This window comes from Pristis pectinata, chromosome 8 (genome assembly GCF_009764475.1).
Source record: "Pristis pectinata isolate sPriPec2 chromosome 8, sPriPec2.1.pri, whole genome shotgun sequence".
In the NCBI taxonomy this organism is placed as follows: Eukaryota; Metazoa; Chordata; class Chondrichthyes; order Rhinopristiformes; family Pristidae; genus Pristis; species Pristis pectinata.
Genome location: NC_067412.1, coordinates 24,675,867 through 24,699,064, shown reverse-complemented (window position 1 = coordinate 24,699,064; position 23,198 = coordinate 24,675,867). Strand labels below are relative to the sequence as shown.

General features: G+C 40.3%; 2 protein-coding genes across 10 annotated transcripts in view; one reads left to right on the top strand and one right to left on the bottom strand.

Moving 5' to 3' along the window:
• The window catches only part of LOC127573099 (uncharacterized protein C7orf50), a 281,007-nt gene that overhangs the window by 215,881 nt on the left and 41,928 nt on the right, over positions 1–23,198 (top strand). Inside the window, exon 1 of one of the 4 annotated variants that reach the window (XM_052020971.1) lies at positions 9,466–9,677. The exons of the other annotated variants lie outside the window; for them this stretch is intronic. Within the exon in view, the coding sequence (XP_051876931.1) occupies positions 9,657–9,677 (21 nt within the window). The 5' untranslated portion in view covers positions 9,466–9,656. Of the gene's footprint in view, positions 1–9,465; positions 9,678–23,198 lie in introns of those variants that run through there. 4 annotated transcript variants of the gene reach the window in all.
• The window catches only part of gpr146 (G protein-coupled receptor 146), an 80,654-nt gene that overhangs the window by 36,987 nt on the left and 20,469 nt on the right, over positions 1–23,198 (bottom strand). The window lies entirely within an intron of this gene.

Sequence of the window (23,198 nt, the reverse complement as noted above, 5' to 3'; positions counted from 1 at the left end):
ATCAATAATTGGAGCAGTGTCATTGATTGGCCTGCTATCCCAGTTCTCTAAAGGATTTTGATTTGTGGTCTCCAGGTCATAGGTATTTTTGTTGAATGAATCATAAATAAATCATTTCCTTACCCTGCAGGATAAATCGTACAAATTGCCACACAAGTTATGGAACCTTTACTGTAAGAACTAAAATTCAGTTAAGATTAATAGTAATTTTTAGTAAGTGTTCCGTACAATGTGATTGTGCAACTGAAGGATTTCTAAGAACCCATTCAGTGTTGCACAAAGCAACTTATTTTTCTGTTGCAGTCATAATCAGAAACTGGGCAGGCACAGAACAGCCCACTGATTCATAACTTGTTCACAAAATTTTTTCTTCTAATTGGTGAGTCTGTTAGTATGTGAGGAAAAGCAGTTCATAGCTTTATTTAGGCCTTACTGCCAAGACTGTGGATCTGTTGTCAAGGATTTCCACTGGGCCATGCCTAGAAATGTCCCCTTTTGCTTAAGACAGTTCTTGCACCTGCTTGATAATAAACTGATGGTTTAATAACTTTTCCACATCTTTTGATGCCGATGATATGTTTTCTAATGTTCCAAATCTGAATAAACAAGTACTGTAGTATAGAGCCTCCCACCAGATTAGAGTTGCCACCCACCCGGTGTTACTCTGGAATATTGTCCAGGAATTAAAGACTAGACACTGACATAATGGCCAGCGAGTGAAGGGAGTGTGGACATGAAATGTTCAGAAGCAGGGGTCATAGTATGAAATGTTCACCCTAAATCAAGACGTACCCCTTATCTCCATTAGCCTCTACCGCATCGGTCCTGATTACAGTGTTAGCTTTTCAAATATCCAAAGAGTATAAACATTTGCAGCACTGTGAAAGTAAATAAGCCATTGTGTTGGGCAGACAGGCCTCTGACTCTAGCCAAACAAGTACAGCACAAGTTACGATTTCAACATTAACTTAATCAACCAGTTTAGAGCCAATCATATTTATTATCTGATCTGAGTTGTTTCCTGTGGCAATGTTTGTGCTCTCCGCAGTATTTGCAGTCAAGAGTTCAGTTGGCATTACATAGAGTGCAGAATTCAGTTCTGGTTGAGCATGTTAATGGATAACAAGGCACTGTGGCCTCATCAAAACCTTGGGCCAGTGCCACAGAATTCAGCTTTTGTGTTTTTCTAATTATTCCCTAGCATATTTCTACATACTGGGCTTTAAGTGAGCTAATATAAATCAAGTTGATCAAATATTGGATCATCTGATACAATATCTCTTCATATGGCACACAGTCTTAAATCCTTAGGTCACTTTACTACGTTGTGGGTGGGAAGGGAAGAGTCTGTCTCAGTGAGAATTGTAGTTGCTATTGACATCTGTGCACATTGATGAGCTACCATCTTTAAACTCTACTGAGTCAAGAATAACTTAAAGAATTGGGAGTAAACTGGCAAACACTGTGCCAAGAATTATGCCCATCACAACCTTGGACAAACTGCCTCTGGGTACCAGTCAAACAGTGTTTTTTTAAATGACTATTAAGCAATGGAAGAATTGTTTTATTTTCCTGTTTTTCTTGTCCCCATTATACCTTCACAAGCGTTCTTCAGACTAATCTACAGTCCCGGAGAATAGGCAGTCCAAAGTAGGGCTTTTATAGTCAGTGAAGGAGCACTTTTATCCTGGCTTCAGATCCAGATATTTGAGATTAAAGAGGCAGATGAAGGTGACTTCTCCCTGTCTCACATCATCTTTCTTTAAAATTAATAAAAGGAGTTACAGTAGCACATTTGTGTCACTGAGATTTCAGATTCCTGGCTCCAGTTTACTTTGTTTGTGAATGAATTATGTTCAGGCACATGAAAAGGGCAAGCTGTTATATGAAACGATTGGACACCCGTCTTCTGGAATTTCTTTAACTCGGACCAAGCTGTCTTTGGTATCTGTTGTAACAGTTTTTGCATCAACTAGTTGATTCACAGAAAGGTGGGGGGGGGGAGGTGGGGGGCATTCCTAGGAAATAAACACACATCTCTCACTTCTGTGGTGACTTGCTCACTTCTGAGTCAGAAAGCTGTGGGATTAAAACTACTCCAGAAATTTAAACACAAAAACTTAGGTTGACACACCAATGCAGTGCTGTAAAGGACATTTTTTTCTCATCGAGACTTTTAGCTGAGGTCTGATCTGATCTTCTGGAACAGAAGGTATGCTGGCATCATTTTGAAGAAGAGAAGAGAATCTTTTCAGCATGTCTTTTCAATATATAATATATTCACTAAATCATACTATATGGTCATTACCATGTTGTTGTGTATGGGACCTTGCTGTGTACAAGTTGGCTGCTGTGCTTCCCACATTACAGCAGTAACTTCACTTAAAGACTACTTACTTGGTGGTAAAGCACATTGAGTCACACTTAGGTTGTAAAAGGTGCTTTATAAATGCAGTTCTTTCCTGGTTTTATTACTTAGTCCAGATAGAGTAGTTAAATGAACAAAATCCTCTCATGGTTCTTTTTACTTACTGACTATTTGCAGTAGAGCCCCCACACAAGAGTTAGCTTATCTTAGTCACCCTTGTCCTTGCTGGTTGAGAGGGATTCCACAGGTGGTGTACCTCCATCTGACTCTCTTCCATGACCTTGACATTTTACTGCTGCTCAAGGAAAGGCCCCTCATCCTATGGCTGCGTGCTGTATTGTAAGCAGGATATCACAATATCCTCTACTTGCATTGCATGTCATTCATTGTGCAGCACAGATTGCTGCAGCCATGAAGGCAGAGTCTGCAGACTACATAATCCTAAGAATTTACAATGAGCGGACCTCTGTAAGCACAGCATCTGCATTGTATAAAGCCTGCTGTTAAAACTGCACATGGATCATATTTCATATTAATAGTGGCTCTGATTTAGTTCCCCATTTGAATTAGAGGGCCTCAACCTCCAGTTTAAGTCCAAAACAAAAATAATGTCAGTACTGCTCCTGTTCAAATCTTAAAAGCCCAGAGAAATTAAGGTGGAAAGTGAGGAGAAGTGGGGGAAAGAAGAATTGTTGGGGAATGAGGAAGATGTGTAATACACTGTACCAACCAATTCCACAACATCTGAGTTTAGAATTAGTTTTAAAATTTAAATTCCACATCGTGGGATTTGAACTTGGATCTTTCAGGAATTTTGGTCCTCCAGGATACTCTGGCAAGTTAACTACTGTACCTTTCTCATTACCCCTTACCTGCTGCAAGTCAAACACTGCCACTGTTGCTGTTCATTATGCATACCTCAAAGTGCAGTATTCAAACAAAGGCATGTGCATATGAAACCAAAATCTAACTTTGGGCCTGAATTGATTGAGATTACTTGTCTCAAGGTGAACAATATGTCCCCGTGCCCATGTGTTGTACATTGAAAATACCCCAGGATGCCCACAATATGGTTATCACTTTCCAACACAGTAAAACACCATATTGACAAACCACCTACTTCAGAGTAAATCATTAATGATAAAATTGAACAATATAAATTTGGACATGATTGTGATATAGTTAACAATTCCGATACTTTCCAATTGCTTTTTGTCAGCACAATATTCTTTAAATCCTTCCTCAAATGCTCTTATAATTGTCTTTAAAATGTATCACACCAACATGTCTATCTCCATGGAGCTCCATCCCATTACTTATTGTGTATAATTTGAAGATTTTCCTTTCTCTCTTCTCTCCTGCTACTTGTGTACCGTAGAAAGAAGTGCAGAACCATTGAGGCATCATGAAAGATATTAGTTTTGTGGACTGTGCAAAATGGATTGTTAAAATCTTGAGAGTTGGTAATGATGAGGTTTGGTCTATCAGTACTGACAGCATTGAGTTGACTTAATAGGATTGCATAAATAAATTACAAAGCTTTTTGAATAGCTTGGTTATTCATTTGTTCTCTTTGTACAGACATTCTTTAGACTGGAATTTGAGGAAGCAAAATTCATTGGGAGGCAGTGTGCTATACATGTGGGTGGGGTTTGAAATGAAGAGTCCTAAAAACTCGCTGGATAGGATGATTTTTGTTTTGAATAGATGCAGTAACAAGTGGATTGCAAGGAGATTAGTTCTGTTAACTGCCTCTTCTGATATGCTGCTTTTGCAAAGTGACCAGGGTTAGTCTCAGTGTTTTGCATAGAATAAGTCTTAGCTGCACTTTTGAGATGATTCCATGAATTTGTAGGAGCTTATGACAGTGGTGTTATGCCAATGTATAACACCAGCAATAGTTCCATACTTCACTGTGGAATGTGTTCTACTGTATTATAAATGTGAACAAAATAGATCATGAGAACCAGTAGCTCAGATGAGTCTGATATCAGTTGGCTCAAATGTCACTCGTTGTCTTTTGAAAGAGATGTTAAAGCTAGCCCCCATCTGCTGTCTGAGGTGGCACTATTTTGATGGACTGCAGTAAAGTTACCCTCAGTGCCCTGGCAAATATTTACAATTGGAACACCATGATCCTATTAAATGGCAAAGCAGGCTTGATGGGCTGAGTGGCCTACTTCAACTCCTGCTCCTGATTTGTAATATTTATCCCTCGCTCAACTTTGCCAAAACAGATCACCTGGTGAATATCGCCCTATTGTTTCTCGGAGATTGCTATGCACAAATTACCTACTACATTTCGTACATCACAACAGTGGAAGTATTTTGTCGGCTGCAAAGAAGTATGGGACATCCTGAACCTGGGAAATGTAAGTTGCAAAATAAATACAGTTCTTTGTTTTACTTCTGGCTGATCGGGGAACATTTAAAGAGTTGATACTTTATCAGCTATGAACATTCATTACTTTGAAGCTGTTTTTTGACCAGGCATACAATTGCAGTCATGGCGATTAAGCTTTAAGCTTCACTTAAATTTAAAGTTGCAGTGTTCGTACTTAAAAATTACTGTTTAAAATATTAGGTGAGTTTTCCCTAGGCATCCACACTGTTGTTCATCTTCCACATGAGCCCTACTTCATCTCACTATATCAACTGGACCTTCTAGTCCCATTGCCCATGTGATTTTTTTTAAGCTTCTGACAAAACATGTTTAACATTTGATTCAACCACTCCCTGTGATAGCAAGTTCCACATTCTCACCAGTCCCTAGGTAAGGAAGGTGCTTCCAAATTCCCGATGGATTTATTGGTCACCATTTTATGTTTATTGCCCTACTTTCATCCTCAAGGCCAAGTAGAATTGGCTAACAAACTAATGCTACTGATATAAGCTCTTTTATTAATTGTAGATATAACTTTTCTCACGATAGATCTGTAAACATCTCTTGGGTAACTCCAACCCCTCTGCTTAATAATCAACTTGTCGCCCACAGCCATATCATAACCTGCAACCTTGCCAAATGATCTGTCCAAAATAACTAAAGATGTGTAAGGTAGAAAGTTAGCCTCCATTGCAGATTGCAGGAGCCATGGCAATTGAGGTTGCCAAGTCTCCAGGAATGTACCAGAGTCTCCCACCACTGAAGATTAATCTTCATGGAAGGAATGTAGGAGGACAATCACTGAGGCACTTAAAAATAAAATTCTTTCAAAACCTGTCTTTATTAGTTATAAAAATGTTGAAGTTGATAAAGGAAAGGCTCCTTGACTACTGGCAAGAATTACTCATTCAACTTACAAAGAGGCTGTTCTTTGTTCAATGCAGTGAGATGTTGCATGGAGAATGGATCTATCGATTGTTTAATGGGATTAATAGAGATACAGCACAGTCAAAGGCAGATAGTCATGTAATAAAACCTCTAGGAATACATTCAGACAGTATTAGCAATCTTGCACAGAGATTCTTTTAGTGACTTGGGAATAATTCAATCATTGCCAGCTCTATGAAATCTTGAACTTTGCCCTGTCTTCTCTTTTCAGTTAACAGAGTATTCTTAGTTCAGCAAGAATTATGGCCAATTCCAAACTTGGTCCTGACCCACCATTCACATACATACGTTTCTGTAGCCCACAAACAAGAGTGAGATGCAGAAACTCCAGAGGTTTACACTGCACAACTTGGCACTTTGCTCTATGATTCCCTAATTGTAAAGAAACTAATTGTCTAATAGCAGTTTTGTATTTTCCTCTGGTTCAAATATTTTTACCAGGAGTAAAAATTGTCCCTGGGTTACATCACTTCTTTTGCATGAACACTCTGAGCCAGCTGCTGTTCCTTTCTCTTATGGCTTGATAGTGTTATGTACTACGATGACTTGGAAGTCTTAACAACTCTTTCCATGCCCTCTTTAGTTTCTGTAGTGAAAGTTCCGGCAGTCAACATGCAGAATAGACCTCAACAGAGAGGACAGTCCCACCTTAAAATAGTTTGTGTTTATGTAGCACCTTTACAGGCTGACAAGTGGCAGATGGAATTCATAGAATCATAGAATCGTAGAACAGTACAGCACAATATGGGCCCTTTGGCCCACAGTGTTGTGCTGACCTTTGAACCTCACCTAAGACTATCTAACCCCTTCCTCCCACGTTCAATCTGGAGAAGTGTAAAGTGGTACACTTTGGAAGGACTAACTCCAAGGTGGAGTACAAGGTTAATGGCAGGATTCTGGGCAGTGTGGAGGAGCAGAGGAATCTTGGGGTTCATATCCACAGATCACTGAAAGTTGCCTCACAGGTGGATAGGGTAGTTAAGAAAGCTTATGGGATGTTAGCATTCATAACTCGTGGGATCGAGTTTAAGAGCCGCGAGGTAATGATACAGCTCTACAAAACTCTGGTTAGACCACACTTACTGTGTCCAGTTCTGGTCGCCTCATTATAGGAAGGATGTGGAGGTGTTGGAAAGGGTGCAGAGGAGATTTACCAGGATGCTGCCTGGATTAGGGAGTATGGATTATGAGGAGAGATTAAAGGAGCTAGGGCTTTACTCATTGGAGAGGAGGAGGATGAGGGGAGACATGATAGAGGTATACAAAATATTAAGAGGAATAGATAGAGTGGACAGCCAGCACCTCTTTCTCAGGGCACCAATGCTCAATACAAGAGGGCATGGCTTTAAGGTAATGGGTGGGAAGTTCAAGGGAGATGTCAGAGGGAGATTTTTCACCCAGAGAGTGGTTGGGACATGGAATGCGCTGCCTGGGGTGGTGGTGGAGGCAGATATGTTGGTCAAGTTCAAGAGATTGTTAGATAAGCATATGGAGGAATTTAAAATAGAGGGATATGTGGGAGGAAGGGGTTAGATAGTCTTAGGAGTGGTTTAAAGGTCGGCACAACATGGTGGGCCAAAGGGCCTGTATTGTGCTGTATTGTTCTATAGTTCTATGGTTCTAAACTACCTATCATATCCTGCTGTTGCCTTGGACCTGTGGGTAAAAGTGTTTGCATATTGATTTTGCATCTGTGTGTAAAGTACTAGATGTATCTGAAGAACAACTAACAGGCAAACTGCATTTTTTTGCCAATAGATGGAGAGGTGAGTCTATTGTGGCAGAGTTGCTTTTTTATGGGGTCCCACAGTCCATACAATGAGGCATGGGCCACTGAAATAACCAGTGGATGGTCAACTCAGTTTCAAGCCAGTCTCCACTTGTCTCAGTCTGGAACAGGATTCAACCTGAACTTTTTGAGTTGGACATGGGAATGCTACCACTAACCCAAAGGCTCACTCCAGCCACACTGTACACTCTCCAACAGCTGCAATCTAGCAAGCAAGAACAAACATCAGGGCATAAATAATGGGGGACAGCAGAATGGACAATCACTTTTAAAGACAAGAAGAGAAATATTTGACAAGCATGTTAGGAGCTGCAAGGTAAGGACAGAGGCATAGAATTAAGTAAAGAGTTCTTTCAGATAGCCAGCAAAGACCCCATGATCATGTTGGTCTCTTTCAGTACATTATGTTCTATGATTTACAATCGGCACAATTTACACACCCTAGAAGACCAATTGTATTGAACAGCAAAAAATAATCTCAGTAAAAAGGTACTGCTCATCATATGCCCTGCTTTTATCATCAAAATTCTTTTGCTTAGAAATTAGATTGATTAGCAATATTTATTTCAGTGGTATATGATTGAAAATGTGCATTCCATAGGATGAAATGTGATGACAACCATATCTGAGTCTTTTTACATCACTTAAAAGTGTAAAAGGCTGCATTGCTTAAAATCATTTACACTCTTGTTGGTGTCTCATATGGACATAAAAATCCCAAGCACTGTTTTGAAGGGAAAAGGCTGAATCAGTATTTTAACTTGACTAAAATCTATAAACAGATTATCTGGCCATTTTCACTTTGCTGCCTATGGAAGCTTGGACTGTGCAAATTACCTGAAGCGATTACAAATAACTACATTTCCAGAGTATTTATCAACTGCACTCCTGGATATCCTGAGGTAGTGAAAGACATTATAAAAATACATGTTTCATTTTCTTTCTCTATAACCTTCTATTCCCTGTTTCCCTGTGTTTATTGAGCTTCACCTTAAATGTGTAGTGTTACTTGATTTAGACACCAGCTTTGAAATTGTTCTTTATATCATGTATTTATATTTGAGGTTGATGAAAATTGTGTCCTGGAGACAGATTTGCAAATTGATAAATAAAATTTTCTACCATAACCTTGGAAAGTCAAGACTTGCCCTTCAATATAATTGTGAAGCTTGCCTGGTGTGTTGATAAATCAGCAGTTTGTTTGTAATTATGAGGGTTGAAATACCTTAATGGTTTCTGCCTTAGGTTTTGATAAATGAAGTTGTTTTCTATAAAACCAGGTCATTCAAAGTGGTTCCTATTCAGAACTTTATCTTTAAACGTTAATGTTTAAAAAATATCACAGTGGCTTTTGTAATAGATGGATGTTATTGTGCAATTATTGCTCACCCTAAGTCTGAATTGGTTATTACTTGAGTTTACATTTGTTGATTTACAGCCATTAATCCACTGATTTGGAAACCTGTAGTTAGAACATCAAAATATTTGGTTACAGATCATAGCAAAACTATGCATTGGAGATTGTCAGAGTCTAAATTTAAAAAGCACCTTATCTTCAAGGCAATGCTTAGCATTTCCAGTGAATTACCTATTTTGTAGGCTATGTTACGTCAGCTAATTTGCACAGAACAAGGTTCTACAGACAGCAAGTGGGATGAATGTCCAGCTAAGCTGTTTGATGGTGGAATGTTGCCCAGACATCAGGAGTGGTCTCTGTTCTGTGAGTCAAGCTGTGTGAGTCCCTTGAGCTGCCACAATGAACAGATGGCAATGTGGGGAGAATTCATTTGATTCACTGTTCATGCCATATTCCCTCAGCACAAAGCAAAGATGATGCCCCAAGCATTATGTGCTCAAACCCTGAAGTGAGATTCAAACATGCAACTTGAATCAGGATTCCTATCTGTGGTCAAGGCCAACAAATTAATCTGCAGCCTGTGACTATTTGTTTATTTTATTTTCCCATGTTTGTGTCTGGATTGAGCTCTGTAGGGTCACGCTTGATAGCAATAGTCCTACCTGTATGGATTGATATATTCCCTATGAACAAATGGTCTTAAAGCTTATTTATATATTCTTCCCAACCACATTGCTACAATAACAGCTGCCAATGATGCCACTGCTATTACCAGGCAGGATGAAGATGTTCCATAATTGCCCCGTCACTCATGCTCAGTGACCACACAACTGTAAGTTGAATTGACTTTTGGTGCATTGCTTTTACTACGTAGCTGACTTGCATTGGCCTCATTTGGCTGGAGAAATCTATGCCTTTATTTGGAAAGGTTGCTGGAATTTTGCATGTGTGCTGTTTGCTGTAGTTCTTGAGATTTTTTTAAATAGACTTTAATAAGAGCATTAGTGGAGAAATAGTCATCATCTTAAGGAGGTCATTAGCCTGAAAAATTAACTTTGCTTCTCTATCCACCAATGCTGCCTAACCTATTGAATATTGTCTGTTTTCATCTCTGTGAGCAGACTTTCTTTCTTTGCAGTGTTTTAAGTAACTAGACTACTGTAAAATAGCCTCTCATTCATTGACTGTATATGGTGTCAATAGACAGTGCACTGAAATTAGTTTGGTGTTGCGTCGACTTGTAGTTTCGCACAGGCAGGTACCTGATCTCCACAATGCAGTCAGGAATGTGCTGCAGAGATGCTTCCTTCACAAGAAATGTGAGCGATATGAAGGAAGAGTTAGACCGGAGAGCTTCACTGCTGTTGAGCTCCAAATCCTGCCACCATCACACCATCACTTATTTCTGTAACCTCCTCCAGCTCATCAACTCTAAGATTTAATTGATCCTGCAGGTCTCACCTCTTGTGCACCCACCCTTTTGGTCACTTGGCCATTTCTGCCATGCCTTCAGCAGCTTATAGCTAATGCCTTGGAATTGGCTTTGTCTCCCAGACACCCCTGCATCAACAGTAGTTTAAGAGCGGATGCTTTGAAGCACGTTAGCAGGAACTACTGATAATGCAATTTTATTCAAAATGTTGAGTTATATTTCACCAATAAAATTTGAAATGTAAGTAAAAATAAGTATTCAACCAGCAAACAGAATTAACTGCAAAGAAAAAGGCTATTTGGTGCAATGGGCCAAACCAGTGTTTATGCTCCACAACTATCACTTCCATCCTTTTTTTCAACTTAACACCATTAACTTTGCATCACTTTTCCCATGTGTTTATCTAGCTTCCCTTAAATGCATCCCTGCTGTCCCCTCAACTACTGCTTGTGCAAGCATGTTCTGCATTCTAACTGCCCTTTGGGGAAGATAATTTTCTCTTGCATTCCCTTTCTTTATTTAGCGATTTTCCTACCTTCATGAACTCTAGATGAATATTGAAATTCAGAGTAACTATGTCAACTCAGTATTAATGTTAATCTACCCTTTACATCCTAGCTCTGCAAATAAACTGAATCTTAGAATGAATTTCACAATCAAGCTGTATTTGGGACTCTTGTAATCCACAGTGAATAAAATGTTCTTCTAGACTGCAGAAAATGAACAACAGATGCAGGCTTAGTGGATTGGAACACTGTGTTGATAGGGCCAAATTAACTCTGAATAATTTTTCCCTGATCATGTACTAATCCAGCCTCCCCTTAAATACATCCAAACTACATACCTTCCTCCCTCTAACCCACAGGCCATTTTCTTCCACTCTTCAGTTCCACTTTCCAAACAGGATTAGTAGGCAATTCACAAGCCTGTGTGCCATCTTTTACAAAACTCCAACTAAGGAGGCAGCTGTTAAAGTGACTTAGGTTGGTATGAAAAATGACCTTGTCTTGGTATGATTGCTGTTCTGCAATGGGATCAGGGACAAGTGACAGAGCATTTTGCAAAGGATCTCACAGCATTGCTAGACTGCAGTACATTCAGGAAAAAATTGTCTTGGTCTTTAGCACTAACACATAGAACATAGAATGGTACAGCACAGATACAGGCCTTTCAGCCCACAATGACTGTGCCAACCACGATGCCAATCCAAACTAATCCCATATCCCTCCATTCTCTGACTGTTCATATGCCTGTCTAACTGCCTCTTAATCATTGCTTCCACCACTTCCTCTGGCAGTGCGTTCCAGGCACCTACCACTCTTAGCGTTTTAAAAATAAACTTGCCTTGTAAATTTCCTTTAAGCTTCCCCCCTCTCAACTTAAAGCCTCTGACCTCTAGTATTTGACATGGTAAAATGACTGTCTATCTATGCCTGTCATAATTATATCTACTTTCAGGTGGCCGCTCAGCCTCCAACGCTTCAGAGAAAACAATCCAAGTTTGTCCAACCTCTGCTAATAGCTAATGCTTTCTAAGCCAGGCAACATCCTGGTGAACTAGAGTCCCAATAAACAGTCTTGACCCGAAATGTCGACTGTCCATTTCCCTCTACAGATGCTGCCTGACCTACTGAGTTTCTTCAGCCATTTGTTTTTAAAATCCCGGTGAACCTCTCCTGCACTCTTTCCAAAGCCTCCACGTCCTTCCTGTATCTGCACAAATTACTCCAAATGTGGTTCAACTAAAGTTTTAAACAGCTGCAACATGATTTTCTGACTTTTATACTCAAACACCCCAATGATGAATGCGAGTATGCCATATGCCTTCTTTACCACCCTATTAAATGCATTGCCACTTTCAGGGAGCTATGGACCTGCACTCCAAGATTGCTCTGCTCCTAAGGAGCCTGCCATTTGCTGTATAAACTCATGCAAGATTGTCATCCACCAAACTCTCCCCTATACATTTGTTTCCATTGAAATCAACTGATAGGCAAAATTGCTGACCGGCTGGAGTTTTTTTTCAAAAAATTACGCAGCTCAATCTAATTATTTCTAAAAGTAGAGTAATAGGAGGAAGAGTGAAATTCATGGCCACATTCCATGGTTTAGATCAATAAGTAGGACCAAATTTAGTAACATGCTGTTTCAGATTAGTATTCTTCGAAGCATGTATGTGGCCAAAAGTCAAATTCGACTGTGAGTGTCTGCACCCCTACCACCAGAAGCTGTTTTGGGGTTGAGAAAAGGAACATGTTTCATTTTGACCCAACCCAGATGTCCATCTACACCAATCACTCATTCCCTTCCAACCCAACTCATCTGACCATCTCTCTCTATCTTAACCGCCACTCTCAACCACAGCTCTTCTTTCTTGGAGAGCAAGAGCTGGGAATAAGGAATCTGTTGGGAGGAGGCACAGGCTGGTGCATAGGGTGGCAATCCCTGCACACACATGTCAGATGGACCACACCTCTGTGAATTTCCCATTTTGCCCTTTCATCTTCCTAAGTTGCAGAGGTCTTCTCCTCCTTGCTGGGTCTTCAATACCTCTCCCTCCACTGTACTGTCATGCTGTAATCATTTACAGCTTCCCTGGATCCACTTTTCATCACAGTCTTTTTGCCTTCTAATCTCCACCCGAAACTCCCCTCCACTCCATCACAGATCTCTCCCAGGAGACAGAAGAGACTGCAGATGCTGGGATCTGGAGCAACACAAAAAGTGCTGGAGGTACTCAGTCGGTCAGGCAGCATCAATGAAAGGAAATGGACAGTTGATGTTTCAGGTTGAGGTCCTTCATCTGGACAGATCTCTCCCGTATGTTATTTCCTCAATCTTTTCCTCGCTTGTAAACTGTTGAATCTCTTACTGTCTTCCAATTTTGGTGAAGGGCCATCAACCTGAAACATTATCACTATTTCTCTCTTTGTGGCTGCTGTCTGACCTGTTGAATGTTTACACCAATAGCAACAACAAGCATTTATGTCTCTTTTAACATAGTGAAACAGGCTAAGGCATTTAGCAGAACAAAAGGACTCCAAGCTACTGAGATAGAGGCCAGATGAACCAAAGGCTTGGTATAAGAGGTACGTTTGAAGCAGCATTATTAAGAAGGAGAAAGGGGGAGGGATGTTTATGAAGAAAATTCTGGGTTGGGCTTTGGACATAGGCAGCACCACCATTGGATTAAATGGTTCTATGTTGATGATTTTTATTGTTCTACGTATTGAATGAACTGCTGGGTTGCACCATTTCTGTTTCTTCTAATATGTTAGAGTGTCAGTGAGCTGGACCACTGAGTGGTGAACTCCTGTGTTTATTCCTTTGGTTTTGCTGCTCCACCCAGGCAGGTACAGAGAACTTGGTAGCATGAGGCTAAAGGAAAGGTTGACATGAAGGTGAAATCAGGAATGACAAAAATAAGATAAACTATCACAGCCTTAAGACATCTCAAACTGATTCATTGCAAATAAATTACTTCTAAATTGTAAACAGTGTTGTAATATCGGAAATGTGGAAGCCAATCTGCTCATGGCAAGCTCCCACAAACAAAGATGTGATAATGAGCTGATAACTTGTTTAGTGATGTTGATTAAGGGACAAAAATTGGTCAAGATGTCAGAGAGAAGTCCTCTGCTCTTCCTTAATGGAATGTTTTATGTTCACCCAAGTTGGCAGACAGCACCTGCTTTAAACATTTACTCAAAACATGGCTCCTCCAATTACTCAGCACCCATTCAGATGCTCCAGTCTCTGGAGTGGGGCTTGAATCCTAAAACTATTGACTCAGAAAGAAGAGTGCTACCATCTGAGTCACAGCCTGCCCACCATTTCAGCAATGTAGTTTATCAAATTCAAGGTTCTATTACCCCAAAACTGGAACTGATTTAGTGAAAGAATAAATCATACTGAATCTTAAACTGAGTAATGCACAGATGGTGTAAGCTGGCTGCAGCTCCTAGCTGTTTTAAATTCCTACTCCAGTGAACATCAGTGCTGACATTTTGCCTGGGCAACTCTCCCAAAAAGTGCATATCTTGCAAATGCAAATTGTTTGCTGTGAAATCTATTCCAAATATTTTTAAATATTCCTTGTGTTAAAGTACCATCTGTTTTGTCAAAATAAGCCTATTGCAGTGCACATGTGGTTACAATAACAACTCCAGAGCAGAAATGACAATGTACTACCCTACCGGCAGCAATGTGACCAGAGAATGTGCTACACTGATATTTTATTTATTTTTTTTGTAAAGAAAGAAATTTTACTTACAGCGTGATAACAGGCCCTTCCGGCCCACCGAGTCCACGCCGCCCATTTTAAACCCAAATTAACCTACCCGTACGTCTTTGCAATGTGGGAGGAAACTGGAGCACCCGGAGGAAACCCATGCAGACACGGGAGAACATATAAACTCCCTACAGACAGCGACGGGAATCGAACCCCAATCGCTGGCACTGTAATAGCGCCACACTAACTGCTATTCTACAGTGCCGTTTGACCAGAGTACAGGCAGAACTCCCCTTGCTGTTCTTTAGAGTGGAATTGTGTGATATTTTGCATCTATCTCAAAGCAAGTTTAATGTCTAATCTTAAAGTTGACATCCCAACAGTGCAGCAATGCCATCAGCACCGTACCAAAGTGCTAACATGGAACTGTTGCTCAAGTCTGTGGAGCAGGACTTGAATCCATAACCTTCTGTATCAGGGTGCTACCTACTGAGGCATGGCTGGCACATATAACAAATCTGAGTTCAAGAACTGTTGAGGTTGTAATGCTGCGAAGTATTGCAACACTTCCAATGCTTTGGCAGTGGAAAGATTTAGATTTATTTTGCTCCCAGTGCTCAGTTCCAATCTTGGTCACATTGCTATGGGAAGAGGTTGGTGGGAGGAGAATAGAGGTTATATAATGGAGGAGGAGACATGACAAAGTGGAAACCATGAGATTAATGTACCAATCTCATTGTTTTGGGCTTCCTAGTTCACCCACTGTTTTGGTTTGGGAGATCAAGAAAGTAAGGAGATTTTAAGCTCTGAAATGGAACGAAAGACAGAGTTACCAGAAGAAAGAAGTCTATATGTGGGGAAAAAAAACAATAATTTAAGATCAATATTTACTGAAGGGTACCCTGGAAAGGGAATGTTAGTTTTATCTCCACTGGTCTTGATGATTAATCCAAAGAATAATCTGGAAACTATTACCATATGGCTGTGATTTAGTTTGTAATTCCTGTGTGTAGAATGTTTGATTCGAACCTCAAGAATCCCACTTGGAATATAATGTAATGAAACTGTTGCTAGCAGCAAGTACACAACATCTTTTCTAATGAATGGTTGTGCCTCATATATTTCTTGCTTTGGGTGTTTATCATGATAGAAGTACTTTCAGATTTCAGACTTCTGAGGCTGTTCAGAAGAGAATAACAGGATAAGTTGGGTTTACCAATACCATGCATCTAATGATAGGTTCTTAACAAAATTAACCAATCGTTTGCCAGTGTGCTGCCTGGGCCATTATGTACTGAGTGAGGAAGCCAGTTTACATACTTGACCATTGGCTTCGCGGATGGAGTTGTTTTGTGGTTGCCATGGGGAGATTACATTACATCATTGGAACGTGCTTGCCGCATGCCTTGATATACTGCTCCAGTTGAAGATGGGTGTGATATGCAAGCAAAAGTAAGTTTTCTCACCTTTGCATTTACTAAGTGACGGAAGAACTACATAAGTTCAAGAAGCCATGGGTCAGCATCTAAATTGACATCCTCACTCAGTGGAGCTGAGGAAAAACATGGGAGGGTGGAAAACAGGGAACTAGTGTAGGAGATGGTATGCTCCTGTCAAGTCCCGTGCCACTGCGAGATGTGGCCTGAACTATAGGTAACTTGCAACTCAGATGGGATTTACGAATAAATGTGACAAACTATGAAGAGACCACCAGAGATGCAGCTTCTATAATCCTCAGTGTTGAAAACCAAGGCTGGCAGATGCTGTATGACCCTTTAATTGATGATTCTGTGAGTGATCAACAAGGTTAAGAGGACACCAGTTCATGGGGAAGGGAGGAAACGTGCAATGCATGACTGTGACATCATTAATTTGTGACTGACACTGGGAGAACGTCAGCTGAGCTGAGGTGAATTGGGGTGCCAGGACCACTTTCCCAGTGGGCGCAATCTCATCTCAAATGATCGCTAGCATGTTCTCCAGTGGGTAAACTCACTTTTATACACAATAGTGCATGCAAAATGTTTGCAAGCAGCTCCCAGGATTATGTGTTTCCATTATGTGTATCATTCCCACATTTTCATTGGTTGAATTCCCATCCATTTTGTTAGACATGCTGCCAGGGTAATGTACAAAGGGTGATAATTCCACAGTCTTCAGTTCTTGCTGAAGTGACCTAATATTGGCAGTTAAAGCCAGTGCTTCACAGCCTCGGATTTTCTGTGGATGTTTTTATGTGTAAATTCAGTTTATTCACAGTGCTCGGCTCAGATTTTACTTTGTCTCAGGTGCTTTGACTCAGTTAACATAATAGGTTTGAACAAAAAACAAAGTAAAATGTTGCTTATAAGCTTCTTTGTGTTCTGTATCAATAAAACTTACTTTTTTCTTTACCAATTTCAGTTTCTTTACTTCTCTCTTTTGGATGTTCCTGAATCCTACTAATAACCAACTCTTGGGCCTCCACTGACACTATTCTGAAACTAGCTTCCAGAGAATAGGCAAGAGAAGTACAAGAGGTCCAAGTGATTTTTGTTTACCTTTTTCAAGTGGGGAGGTGCCTGGGTTACAATCAGAAAGCAAGTTAACAGGTACAATCACAGACATAAACTTAGCTTCTGACTGGTCCCTACACATCCCATTGACTTTCCCTGCTGCTAGATCATACCAGCACCCAGTCTAGGTTCTTTTAAACTAATATTTTGATAAAAGTGGAAATGGATTATTTACTGCTTCAGCAAAGTGGAGTTAATTGTGAGGGAGAAATGTCTGCCTCTTTTTTAATGAGTACCCGTACTGTTATACAAATCCTGAGAAATTTCTTTCTCTTGCCATCATAAAATCCTTGCAGTTTGTTATTTATAATATGTCAGATAGAATCCGTCTTTTGTTTTATCCCAATAAAGATTCCTGACTGTTGTTGATGGTACTGTAATTGAAACCATTCTGAGTTCTTCAAATTTCCAGGATATGACTACAAAACAGCTTGAGCTCAAAGTTACAGTGAAAGCAGGGAAGCATAGAAATTAGGCACAGGACAGCCACCGATGGTGGGGAAGGTTTTGAGTTTATTGAGTGCACTAATCATCAGCATAAAGTTAATCACAAAGGTGTCCCAAAAGGGGTTGGTGCTCCCAATGTACATGGCCATAGAGCATTTCATAAGGCAACAGAGGAAGAACTTGGAGGATGATTCAGCCTTTATCAGCAGCTGACTCAAGAGGTCAGCAAACTCTTAGATTAGGATGGTATCTGGAAGGATCTTGCAGAGGAAGTCAAAGTGAGTTTTCATTCGGGACAAAATTAATGTAAAATATGTAGATATTTAAATTATAAATTTTGTTTATTTACTTGCAGTGCATGTCTCTTCAAAACATTTCAGGCCCTGGGTCCTATTGCACACATTAAATGTTTCTGAGTTTGTTAGCTACAGGAATATAATCAAATCCTACACTCAGAAATAACTTTACATCTCCATTGAAGAGACATTGACCATCAGTTTAAGGCAATAAATTCACCCCTAGATTCTGCAGTTTTGTAATCTTCCAAAGTTTTAGGTATTTTGAGGAAGCCCTCAAATCTCTTAGTTGTATTGTAAACTCTTAAAGTTCCTGTGAAATGTATAAAAGATCCTATGGTGCTATTTTGAAACAATCTGTGGGAGTTCCAGTGATCTGGCCAAGGTATATTTATTTTTCAGTGGCCATCTTACTGCTGCCTATGGGACTTTGCTATTTAGAAATTGACTGCTGTGTTTCAAAAAATGACTACGGTGACTACATTTTGAAACTACTTACTTGACTGTAAAGCACTTTGTGACATCCTGAGATTATGAAATCTGCAGTACAAATACAAGTTTGTTCTTTCTTTGGCTGGTTAAGTGCTTTGATTGAGCCTACAGACCTTGCATTCATTATGAGAGACATATCATTGCATGTTGAGCCATAAATGACCAAAGCTGAGTGTCATCTTTAATAGTCCATTTTGAGAAGACCTTGGTACTTTGCATCAGCTGCTAAGAAAGTTCTTTTATTTTCTCTTGGCATTGATCATGTTGTTGTTTGAACTACTGAGGTGCTGTTTCTCTTGGCTGTTGTATGCAGCATTTGGTGAAACAATGACACAAGCTTCATTGTCCACTTCCATTTACCATCTACTAAAACAATTGTGCAGTTCAATATTTGTACGGCAGAAGCAGAAGGCATTTGGCTCATTGTAGTTCTGCTGGCTTTTTGAAAGAGCAATCCAATTAATCCCATTATTCCTTTTCCAAAATCCCTTTAAATCTTCTCTTCAATTAGTTTAAGTAAAATAACCAGATATCTAGCCCTAGTGTGAACTGAAAATCTACTAAAGAACACAAGAATTTAAAGTTTGGCACCATTTCCACCACCTCCCCTGCCCTTCACCCCAAACGAGCTTTTGAACCAAACTGAGAAACAATCTTTTTCTATTGGAATGGGGGATATGTTTGTCTAAAAAATCAAAATAGAGAAAATAAAAAAAACTGCAGATATATTTGTCTCATTGATTTCTTAAGTGAGTGTCACTGCAAAGATGTCACATTGTCTATTGTGTACTGGGTTTATGGAAAGCTATTTTAAACTGTTCAAAATCAAAGCACTTGCTTCTCCTGTGTGCACTATTGGCTTGGCACTGGGGAGCTTTTGTCTGCAAAATCCCTTGAAAGTAGCAAAAAAAAAGCCAGTCTTGTTCCCGGTTTCCAGAATAATATCGTTCAAGTGTAGCTTCCAACTTTCATTTCGTTTTTCAATTTGCTCAGATGCTCTTTGAGATTATAAGACTCTAGCAATTGCAACATGATTTGAATTTAAGGAAGTCAGAAAAAAACATGTATTGCACAAAATAAGTTAAAGAAATGGTGAGATAGAATCATACAGCACGGAAATGGGCCCTTCAGCCCATCAAGTGCCTATTTATATTAATCCCATTTTGCAGCACTTGGCCTATAGCCCTTGACACCATTTTGCTTCAAATGCTCGACTAAGTACTTATTAAATGTTGTGCCTGCTTCCATTTGCCCCTCAAGCAGTGCATCCCAGATTTCAATCAGCCTCTGGGAGTAAAAGTTCTGCTGCAAATCTGCTCTAACTCTTCTACTCCCATACTTTAATCCTATGCCCTCTTGTAAGGAGACACATTTCACAATATCTATTCTATCTATGCCCCTCATAATTTTGTACACCTCAATCAGGTCCCATTTCAACCATCTTCCAAAACCTAGTGCTCAAGCTAGTTAAAATGGTGGTACTTCCTTCAAATTTGCTCATCCAGGGCATGAAGTGTGTCTAAGAATTCCCACATGCTGCAGGCCATATAACACATGGGCCTGAGCTCTCTGCCATACTTTTGTTTATTTAAAAATAAGGCTACTTTACCCCATCACTCCTCATTCACCAAAACCCACACTCTGAAGAGAGCTGCACTCTGAGGACAACTATGTACAAGCCATGCTGTGCTCACTCACCCCCCCCCCCCCCCTTAAACATTCAAACAGCACTAGTCCATATAACTGAAATCATATTCTCAACTGAAAGGATTCCCTGAGCAGGCTCCCCAATTACAATTACAATGCAGCCTCTCTCAAGGTAGTTTGTTCATATCCTCATCTGAAAACTCCAAGCTCAAGCTGAAAGCTTCAAAGCTTCAAGGACATTGCTATAAAAGTCGCTAGTTTTGATCACTAAACTTAAGATAAATTTTAAAATTAAGTAACGTACATCTTACCACTCCTTTATTAAAGCCTGCACTTTGAAGACTGTTGCACTGTGAGGACCATTATGTGCCAAACATGCTGTGGCCTCTCAGCCTTCCTTTTTGAACATCATTTGCAATTGTGAATCAGTATCAGATTTATTATCGCTGACATATGACGTGAAATTTGTTGTTTTGCAGCAGCAGTACAGTGAGTGGGTTGTATCATTGCTACCATATTCCTTCATCGCATTAGTGTTTCAGACTAAAGTTTCTGCACTGAAGTCTCTCCTTTATTCAGTAAAATTTAATTTATAATCAATTCAATAAAAAAATTGTGCTCAGAAATAGCATGTTTCACTAATTGCAGAGAAAACTGAGGCTCTCTATTGCTTCTCCTCAGAGGAATTTGGAGACTTTCATCGTCAATGAGAATTACATATACTTACCCATAATTTGGATTTATCCTTCCAGTGCACAGACTGTTTCAGTTAATCCCAGTTCTGACCAGGAGCCTGTCATTCCTGATTCACAACTCACCCATTCTGGTGCAAGATGGTGCTACAGTGCTGGAGGACAAATCTCTACCGATGAAAGGATCTTATCCTTTGAAATTCATGGATGGAAATTTGTCTTGGGTTGGCAGCACAAGAATGGACCATATCCTACTGGCCAGCATCTGTCCCTGGCAGTATTCAGTTAACAGTGAATCCTACACTCGGGAGTTGCTGGGCGGAATGAAATCTGACAAGTAACCAATACAGCTCTGCCTGTTTTGCAGTGCTGCCCCTAGAGGAATGTTTAGCCCACAGAAGCCACAAAATCGCTGGCACTTAACTCATAATAAAATTAAATAAATTATAAATGCTCCATAGTAACAGAGCAGATAAATCAACAAATGAAAGGAACAGATTGATATTTTTTCAGAAACCCCTTTCTGACAGACGAGTTTACTGTCTGTCATAGTTCAGCAGGCAGCTCTTTTGGCCTGAGTAGGTTTAAGTATCACTCCAAAGAGTTAAGCACAAAGTGATACTGAGGGACTGCTGCATTGCATGGGGTGTCAGCTTTCAGACAAGACATTAAACTAGTGAAGCAGAAGATCCCATGGCATAATTTTGAAGAACAGGGGCGTTAACCCTATGATCTAATCAATAATTATGTTCCATCAACTTCACCAAACAGCACGTCTATTATTTTCACTTTGCTCTTCATGAGATCTTGCTGTATGGCATTTGATGGGTGCCTTTCCATTAGTGTTGAAAAGAGTGCTTCAATCGCTTAAAGCATTTTGTGATGTCCTAATGTTATGAAAGGTGCTCTCTAAATGCAAGTTCTTTCTTTCTGGCTTGCACTTCTGTATACTGTTCAGCTTACAGTTTATTGCATCAGGTGTCTACTACCAGTTTTTTCCTGCACATGTGACTGCAAGTACTTTTAGGATTTATATGTTAGAGAAGTGAATGAATAAAACTGGCAAAATTCCCAAGCAGATTACTCTGCAATATATGTGTAGGAGATGTTATTGTGGAGCGCATTTCATTAACATTTTATTTGCAAAGGGCACCTGTTGCAAATGTTGCACTTACACTCCGTGATAAGTTTGTCAAGATCATTTATGTCGGTCTGTGTTGCTTCACTTCTGCCCATTTGCACAACCCCATTTTTATTGCTCTATCATTGGTTGCCTTGCCTTCATCTGTCTAGGCCCAGGACTCTGAATATCCCTCTCACAGAATCATAGAACAGTACAGCACAATACAGGCCCTTTGGCCCACAATGTTGTGCCGACCTTTAAGCCTCGCCTATGACTATCTAACCCCTTCCTCCCACATATCCCTCAGTTTTAAATTCCTCCATATGCTTATCTAGCAATCTCTTGAATTTGACCAATGTATCTGTCTCCACCACCGCCCCAGGCAGCGCATTCCATGTCCCAACCACTCTCTGGGTAAAAAACCTCCCTCTGATATCTCCCTTGAACTTCCCACCCATTACTTTAAAGCCATGCCCTCTTATATTGAGCATTGGCGCCCTGGGAAAGAGGTGCTGGCTGTCTACTCTATCTATTTCTCTTAATATTTTGTATACCTCTATCATGTCTCCTCTCATCCTCCTTCTCTCCAAAGAGTAAAGCCCTAGCTCCCTTAGTCTCTCCTCATAATCCATACTCTCTAAACCAGGCAGCATCCTGGTAAATCTCCTCAGCACCCTTTCCAACACTTCCACATCCATCCTATTACAAGGCGACCAGAACCAGACACAGTACTCCAAGTGGTCTAACCAGAGTTTTGTAGAGCTGTATCATTACCTCGCGGCTCTTAAACTCGATCCCACGACTTATGAAAGCTAACATCCCATAAACTTTATTAATTACCCTATCCACCTGTGAGGCAACTTTCAGTGATCTGTGGATATGAACCCCCAGATTCCTCTGCTCCTCCACACTACCCAGAATCCTGCCATTAACTTTGTACTCCGCTTTGGAGTTTGTCGTTCCAAAGTGTACCACCTCACACTTCTCCGGATTGAACTCCATCTGCCACTTCTCAGCCCAGCTCTGCATCCTATCAATGTCCCTCTGCAATCTTCGACAGTCCTCCACACTATCCACAACACCACCAACCTTTGTGTTGTCTGCAAACTTGCCAACCCACCCTTCTACCCCCTCATCCAAGTCATTAATAAAAATCGCGAAAAGTAGAGGTCCCAGAACTGATCCCTGTGGGAGACTGCTAGTCACAGCCCTCCAATCTGAATGCATTCCCTCGACCACAACCCTCTGCTTTCTACAGGCAAGCTAATTCTGAATCCACACAGCCAAGCCTCCCTGGATCCCATGCCCTCTGACCTTCTGAAGAAGCCTACCATGTGGAACCTTGTCAAATGCCTTACTAAAATCCATGTAGACCACATCTACTGCACTACCCTCATCAATCTTCCTGGTCACCTCCTCAAAGAACCCTATCAGGCTT